General features: G+C 36.1%; 1 protein-coding gene across 1 annotated transcript; it reads left to right on the top strand.

Moving 5' to 3' along the window:
- Positions 1-3,525: 3,525 nt before the first annotated feature.
- LOC139711511 (caspase-3-like) lies at positions 3,526-6,450 on the top strand. The gene is made up of 5 exons (XM_071623387.1): positions 3,526-3,594; positions 4,038-4,254; positions 5,013-5,249; positions 5,665-5,774; positions 6,259-6,450. The coding sequence occupies exons 1-5, from the start codon at positions 3,526-3,528 to the stop codon at positions 6,448-6,450; spliced, it is 825 nt and encodes a 274-aa protein (XP_071479488.1).
- The last annotated feature ends 2,785 nt before the right edge of the window (positions 6,451-9,235 follow it).

The following is a 9,235-nucleotide window of genomic DNA, read 5'->3' as shown; positions in this document are numbered from 1 at the left end:
TATAGTAATCAGCAGCGTGTGGCTGTCAATCGGTCTGCACGTATCGTTGGAAATGTCTCCAAGGTTATTACCTTTTAACCATTTTAGCACCACTGACTTGGAATTTAGAACAAATTCCCTCAAGTATATATTGATATATTGATCTACAAGATATACTTTTTTTTTTTACTTTAATGTCGGACAGTGCGTTGTCAAGGTAAAGACATTTTATTTTCTGTTATATTTCTTCTAATAAAATTCATACAAAAGTTATCGATGGAAGTGGCTTCCTCATTTTGTTTTCTTCTCATTATTGACTTGGAAATTTGGCACTGTGACCAATTTAATCTCTAGATGTGCGAGACACATTGTTAGTCCACATCATACAATGTGTTGCCACAGTGGCAACTTTTAAAAATAAAGTCACACACACACACACACACACACACACACACAAATGGCTCGGCCTTACTCCTTCAAATTTTTAGCATTTGAATTTAGATATGACACATGTGCCTAATAAAATTTCAGATGTGCAAAATATATCTTTCTTCAAAGTCGAGCAATGCTTTGTAACGGTAAGAACAGTTTCTTTTGCAATTAAAACAAAAATCATACAAAACTGCGAAGGTTTTTGTTTTTTAACTCCCCAAGTAACATTATCATTTTAGTATTTGAAGCAATGTCTTACATGGAATTTTATACATGCGACCAAAATTGAAGTCTTAAGGTGTGGCAAAACGTATCTTTCGTAAACGTTAAACAACGCGTTGCTATGGTAACCATGACAAATTACCAAAAAGGGGAAAGAGTTAACACCTTCAGTTTATATTATATACATATCTATATATATATATATATATATATATATATATACATATATCGGAAATGCACCGGTACACATGTCTTAGATTTTATTACGTTTAATTATATTTTTGATTACACATTTACAGCTGCATTCAGCAACGTCAAAGAAATGTGCCCTTTTGAAATTCAAACTCTAACATCTACCAGTTGTGTAAGGGAAATTTAGCAGTATCTAGTTTGAGGTTATCAATACATCAAAATACTGTGGATAATTTATACCGTGTTAAAATATAATGAGACTGTATCCTCTTGTTACTTTTTCATCTTTTCAGATTCAAATCAAACCTCATTCCCGTACCTGTTATTCCTAACATTATTGGTTCCTGTTGCTGTGTGTTTCATCCGGAAGTGCAAACGGAACGACGTATGTCTGCTTTTACAACATTGATGAAATAAGGATTAAAGCAGTGAAATTAAGTCTGTATTTGAAGGGGGAACTAGTACAACCGGTCCAGAAAGAAAAAGGAATCAGAGATTAATAAGTCATTCATTATAATGCAAAATGACACAGATGTTTAATCAGACATTTATACTTCGCACAAGTGAGCTCACTAATTATGTTCAAATAATGAGACCTATATATTGCATGCAAAGATTGCCGTAGCAATGTCAACCAAATTAGATATCACCCTCTTCCGTTCTTGACAAGAAAGATCAATTACATTTTCAAAGTCGTTACATTATATCCTGCATTTTCAAATTCAGTGGAAAATCAACTCAACCGATTAATTTCTCAAATTCTCAAATTACTTTGTCTCGTAACACATAATTATTTCATTCCTTGGAAAACTGCAGCTCGTGTTGTAGTGAATAATGTACTGCATATCATGTCTTGACATTTCTCTCTTTTATGATCTGTTTATTTCCGTTTTAAGAGTTACCAACCGCTACATGAATCTCAGTTCGAAACTCCGGATGAATCCTCCCCATCAGAAGCAAGTGGTCAGTATAATTACATCGTTTGTTTGTTTGTTTGCACAAAAGAAGTCATGTTGTTTGCCAAGCATTGAACACTTGCCGACTATCAGGACTATCTACGTTTGCTGCATCTATGTATCATATGACGTCATGTCTCTAACTCCTTATGTGCCATGGTGCAAACCACCTATGTGCCACATTATTCCGAGACAGCAGCGTAGTCATGCTTTGGGGAAAGATTTTTTTTTTTTCGAATCTATGTAAGTTTTATAGACTTTTTTTTTCACCCTGGACATGTAATAAGCAATATTGTAGAGAATATGTCAAGCTTTGCTTTGATGTCTTTTATGCCGCTAAATCTATAATCGTTGTTTTTTTATTGTTGTAGAAGCATGATTCTTGCACACAAAGCAGCGACAGAAACTTAGAATCAATTTTTACTAGCATATGAAGTAGGGAACACCGCTTGATGATAGTCAATCACCACATAAAATGCACGCTTCATGTTCCAGGACTGGATTGCGAGAACCGCTTTCAGTGTACTGTGGTATTTGGCGATTTATCGATCGGTTTGTACGGGTTTGTGGGTTACATGGATCTCTGCTGCCCCTTCGACTACGACCTAATGACAACTCCGATGCCTCCGTCCGTCCTCAATAATTTTTCTTGGTGTCAAGCTTTATGTCTATACATTATGGTATTTAGAGTTACAGAAGCAGAGATTGACTGGCAGTCCTATGAGAAGATAATGGTATCGAGACTCTCGGTGTGTAAATGTCAAATAGTAAATTATCTCCGCGATTTAGCAGATGCCGTTGTTGATATTTGCAGATATTTTTCCCGATACTGATGGTTCCTACACGCAGAAGATCAGTCCTGCACAGCCAACGGAAGAACAGCTAGATCCCAAAGAGGTGGGGAGTGCATGGGTTAGACCTTATGCGTTGTCTGAAAATTAGCTTTAATAGTAGTCGCGTTTACTGCTTCAAATTATCGGCATCATTCAGAGTGTTCTTCTGACAGTTTCATGGTAGAGTGTATCAGGATACACATTCATCCAAATGTAAACAGTGTATATATATATATATATATATATATATGATGTCCTTTTGTCAGATCTGCTACGTATACCGTATACCCGAGGCACGAAGGCTTGTAAAAGGATTAATGTGAACACAGCGACGTCCATTGTCACATATTGATTGCCTCAATAACATATATTATATGATATATAATATATAATATATAATATTTAATACATGATACATAATATATAATATATAATATATAATATATAATATATGATACGATGAGACCCAGGTGTATAAATGGTACCCATTTATACACCTGGGTCGAGAGAAACATAGTGGGTAATAACATCTTGACCAAGGACGTAAGCACTGGGTGGGATTCGAACTCGGGAGTCGGGAGTCTTATCCACTAAAATTCCCCCCCCCCCCCCCCCCCCCCGCACCAAAGATGTCTTTAATGGTGTAAAAGTGGTAATCGAATGATTTTGCTACCATAGATTTTGAAGGTCTGAAAATATAGTGTGGAGCTTTAATACTTTCCTGTTGAGGTCGTTGTCGTCATTGTAATTCATGTCTGCTCTACTGTGTTTTGCAATGTTCAACATGAAATCAAATGAACGCTTTCTTCCAGAATTACTCAATGAACCTGAGGAACAAAGGTATGGCATTTATTATTAACAACAACAACTTCATGGACCGACGAAAGAGAAAGGGATCAGAAGTTGACGTAATGAATGTAACTCACGTCTTCCGGGAAATCGGCTACAAGATCGTAGTTGTTCAGGACCTCACTGCAGACGTAAGTTTGTCAGGATTATCTTTTAAAAGGACAGCAATATTCAGAAAAGAAAAAAAGCTGGAGCAAAGACGTCAGTTATTTGGAATTCTTCACAACATCGCAATCTAAAAAACGTACTTCTTATTCAGAGTAGTCATATTCATCAAAATGTGGTAAGAATATTCATTTTCATAAAGGTTTGTTCCTGCCACTTTCAATAAAAATATGACATTGAAAAAAGGTTCAGACACAACCTACATTTACCCAAGCAGTAAGATGTAATTATTAGAAATATGTAAGCATGTTACAACGTAATGCGCAACACAAAGTGATTAACAAAAACTATGAACCGGTAAAAGTAATGGTAACGAAAACATCGGAAAAAAATTAGATAATTTTCTACTAAAAGAAAACGGCATTGACTGATCTTGGGTAATTTTCTTTTTGTTTTTATCATCTGATAGGAGATCAGGGACTCGCTCGCCTCACTGAAGACAAAGATTCGGCCATCTCACACCTCGGCCGTTCTCGTGTTCATGAGCCATGGAGACCGCGAAGGGATTTGTGGGAAGGATGGTCACGTCATTACCGTGGAGGAAATCAAGGATATGTTTTCCGGGAGGAACTGTCCATACTTGAGAGGAAAACCCAAAATATTTTTCTTCCAGGCTTGCAGAGGCGGTAATTGCAATTGCATCTTTTTTTTTTTTTCAATTACTTATTTGAGGTGGCTGTCTGATAAATTCACTTAGTGTATATATGGAAAGTTTTATTTATTCTTTACCTTTTGTTAGAGGGAAGCGAATGGATTATTCGTTTTGTGGCGGAGGTATTAACACGAGAACGAAAATACAAATCAAAAACACATTTAACGAAACTCCTTTCATACGTAGACATCAATAGAGCGAAAGTGCTTGTGAAGGTTCGAGTGAAATCGGTAAACCGTTAGTTCATGAATTCTTGAAGTTGCCCATGTATTCACCAAAGCACAAGTTGTGAGGGTAAAAGTAGAGGAGTCGGAGTGTCGTTATTCAATTTTGCTTGTTTGGTTGTTTGTCAAAAGTTAAGTTGAACACGGAGCAGACTTGTACTTGAAGAATTTCAGAAGATACTATATATCCCGAAGTAGCGAAATTGAAGACTTTTAAAGTACTAAATCACGAAATTCAATTAGGTCTACTGTGATTATCGTATCAATAAAAAGGTCCACCTGTCTTGTCTTGGTGTTTTTTGTTGTTGTTTTTCATTCCGAAAAGTCTATGAAAAAAATAACAATACTTTGTATCTCGAGGCTTTTCTCTCATTAACGTTTTTTAACCCGTTATTTCTTTCGTCAGAACGCAATATGAGAACAGGAGACACGAAGCCAACAAAAGTAAGATAACAGGAACCTGTATGATTGGTTTATTTGTTTGTTTTTTGTTTGTTTGTTTCTCCAGATAAAGTGACAACGAGTGCAACGGACAAATCAGCACAGCCGATATCACAGCCTGACAGGAGTATAAGTAGAGGTGCCGGCTCGTTTAACCTAGTTGACATTGGAGATGAATCAGGCAAGGAAGACAATAACAGTGTTTTGTACGCGGCTTGCCAGACTTCGGGGAATCCCCAACCGGTTGAGTTTGACAACGTTCCTGACAATGCGCACATGTTCATTGCTCATGCGACTTGCGAAGGTGAATGAATGCTCGTGGGAAAGTATAGACTACACCAACATTATGTCACTATTACGTGAACTAAGATCGTGACGATAACTGCGATGGTAACATTAACTTCCATTTCCTACGTTGCTGTATAATTGATTGGCAGTGATTGGAGTGACGAATCGCACGACCTGGTTCAAGCAATATAGTGTGTGTGTGTGTGTGATTTATACATGTATATACATGTAGATCTTCGTTGAGAGCTTGAATGTTGCGACACATATGCCTCCTTAAAGAAGACTTAAAAGATAACTGAAGTTACTATACTGGTTAAAACAAATTGTAATTTTTCATTTGAACCAAGATAGATTAGTTCACTTCATTCAATATCGATACTTTTTGACGATTACACAAAGGGTTTTCCCACTTGTTCACCAACCCATCCCAGGCTATGTTGCACTGAGGGATAACGTCAACGGATCTTGGTTCATTCAGGCATTGTGTGAGGAACTTCTTGCCGGGGCGCACCTGTGTGACCTTAGCACCATAATGAACAAGGTGAGATCATGAGAGAGACGAGATTTTTAAAAGTGCATATTACTGACTAGCATTATAAACAATAGTAGGCCTATGGTCTGACAATGAGCAATCAGCTGGCAAAGAGTAAGCATTGTTAAAATCAGATCAAATCAGATCAAACTTTCCTCACGCAAAACAGCATAGGCCCTATATAAAATGCGAATGTGATTGAACTACTTTTTTTTAAGATTATAGAAAAACGCAGGTAATTCGTTTTTATAGTTCAAAATTCACTGATGTGAACTATTGTCAAAGTAGACCGCTTTTTCTTGCAGTCATGCTCCATGTACCAGTTTTCCTTAATTTCATCTTGACTTCTGAGAACACTATTGACTGTCTTAGGATCTGTGGATTGCATCGAAATAATTTGCAGTCCCGAAATCAGAAATTACCTTGTGGCGATTTTTTTTTCTGGCACAATTTGCAAGTGAGCATGCCTCTTTTTTTTCGAATTCTCACAAAGGTGAGTGGGCGTGTCCAAAGACAACGAGGCTGCGTACGCCAGGACAATGGTATGGTAATCACCTACCAGACAACGCAGACGATCAGCCAGGGGATAGTGAAGAAGATATACTTCTTGCCCAAGTATCCTCCCGAAAGATTCGCGGCAGTCCCCCGGTGCATGGAGACGGCGACTGGGAACCATGTTGTGTGATGTAATTCATCGTATGTACGTCATCCACTCATCTAATGTGTCGTCATTGCTCCCTGCGGAACTGTAGACCGACTAAAGGAATGTTTCATTTCGCAGTTTTGTATATGCATTATTAACAGTAATTGTTCTTTTTGTTTACACGAAATAAAAAAAAATGAAAGGTGATATTTAATCCCAGGCTAATGAAAAACCACTGATCAATATCAGACAACCAGTCAAATAACACGGATCTATTTAGGTGTTATATAAATCACAATGGTACACGTGGCTTGTCATGAGAATGGTGTTATTTATATTACCATTCCGTGTTGTATTTCTATGTTGTACTTTCGTTACATATGTTATCATTTCACAACCTTTCTTGAATGGCTGATGGCAAGCTTTTCTTTTCTTTTTTTTAAACCGTGGTTACATATTAAACCCAACTCAAGCTCAACCGATCTCTGTATGTATGTAATGGAAGTGCCATATCTTATCAACTGGCTTTTACATGCATAGTTTTCCACAAGTTTGAATGTTGAAATCCACTTTGTTCTTTAATTATACTATTGAACAAAAATCACATGTTACTTCGGATTTCTATTATTCGTTGATGATTCGAGTTCATGTCATTCTTCCTGTCTGGAACTTTATGTATTCACAATGTTACATGGAGCCTATTTTGTTATTTCCATTTCCTAATACTTATACGTAGAAATAAATGTCGGATGTTTGCTTTTACTTTCGAAAGAAAATAGCAATAACACATACAAAATGCGAATTGTACGCATTAATTGAGATTTGACCCAACACATCATAGTCTGTTCCATGATTATTGCCTTGAAATTGATTATTGTTAAAGACTCAAGTAAAACAAGATGAAAAGCTAGCAACCCCCCCCCCCCCAACAAATCTGAAAATAGTAAATTTAACATTATATGTCGATGGCATGTAGGATAATTTGGAGAGGTTTCCCACATGACCTATAAAAACTCAGGTAACATTTTTATCAAATCGTTACGAAATATCTCTTAGCGAATGACGTTTCAGTAATTCTACAAGAAACCTTGCGTCTGGATGATATGTTATTACTTCTATGAATATTGAAAATGTGCTTTAAAACTGTAAATAATGAAATCTGTATTCTACTTTGTGTTTTGGATAGTCTGGCCTCAACTGGTCTGCTTGCTACTGCTGGTTCTTTTCTAGCAATTATCATGTTCTTTTACTTTTCATTAATTTGTGATTTATACTATGTTTGTTAATGAAGTTATTGTTAAGTAAATACATTTTTATGTCATTAGAAGGGCGATATGGCAGGTCTATTATATGGTTCCGTGTTACGCGGTTACGTAAGATTAGAATAAATGCACTCTTCAAACACGAATTTACCTGCTATCCGATTATTAAGCGTAAAAAATTTCGGTAACACTTTCTTTGCGTATTAGGCATGTCCAAATTAATGCAGAATGTAGTCCTAAACTTTTTTTGTCTGCTTCCTCTTCGTCCATCATGATCCAAGTTCCACGAATATCTATGACCCACAGTGAGATATGGAATAAAATACTGAATAAAAACCTCATTAGGTATCATTTGAACATACAGTTTTTGTTTGATTGTTTGTTTTTTATTGTTCCATATTCCACATTTCAACAAATACATAAAACATAGACATCATGATACAAAAGCCTGGATGAATTGTCACGTACAGCTTATAAGACAATAAAACATGTGAAATATGAGGAATCTACATAGAAGCATTGCTTGTAGGGTGTAGATTCCCAGATGCGGATGTGAGATTATTTCTTACTTGGGTATGTAATTAAAGGAATGACAATTTCTGAATTGGAGAAATATAAACGCCAAAAAGTAAAAAGAAAAAGAAAAAAGAAAACAATGAAAACAATGTCCGCGGCACAGACTTCTTGAGTGTTGCGTGATCACCCGAGCGAGGTACAAGTCAGATGCAGTGTACAATAGCAGAGATACCAAATGTGTGCAAAGGAAGTTCAGGAGATAATACAGAAATCACGAGCGAGGCACATGCATAATCGATAATGTCAGTAATGTGAAGTATGAACAGAGAATATCGAGGAGGATTGAAGAATAGCTATAGATATGAATTCAGAAAAACTAGTTTAAGTTTATGTTTAAATGAATAAAGAGACTGAGATTGGATTATTTCTCTATCCAACTCATTCCAAAATTTAGGTCCTGTAGTGGTTATTGTTTTTAAAGCAGATACGGTTCGTACAGGAGAAAGATGAAAAGAATCTTTTTGTCTAGTAGGGTAAGAATGAACTTCAGTATTTTAGACAAACATCGAAGAAAACACATCAGGGAGACCACCTGAGTTTAATTGATACATAAATGACCCGATATTAAAATGATATAAATCCTGGATCTTAAGTGTTCTACTGGAAAAGAATAAGACATTAGTGTGTTCGAAAAATGTGGCGAAGTTAATTATCCGTATAGCTCTTTTCTGTATCAATAATAAAGAATTAAGTCTAGTTGTACAGCAGTTTCCCCATGCCAGGATTCCATAACCTATATAAGGCAAAAATAGAGTAGAATACAATGAATGCAGAACATGTTTAGGAAAAAACTGTTTTAACTTATACATAACACCTACATTTTTTGATAATAATTTACGCAAAGAATCAACATGAACTTTCCATGTCAACTTACAATCAATATAGAGACCAAGGAATTATATATGTTCCACCTGGTTCAATTCTACGTCGTTTACAACCAACTTACCCGGTAAAATATTGATTATATTGCTAAAAACCATAAATTTTGT

This window comes from Diadema antillarum, unplaced genomic scaffold (genome assembly GCF_040938485.1).
Source record: "Diadema antillarum isolate AM-2024a unplaced genomic scaffold, OU_Dant_1.0 seq00001664_RagTag, whole genome shotgun sequence".
Classification (NCBI taxonomy): domain Eukaryota; kingdom Metazoa; phylum Echinodermata; class Echinoidea; order Diadematoida; family Diadematidae; genus Diadema; species Diadema antillarum.
Note: the sequence above shows the minus strand (reverse complement) of the source record. Positions and strands in the feature narration are given on the sequence as shown.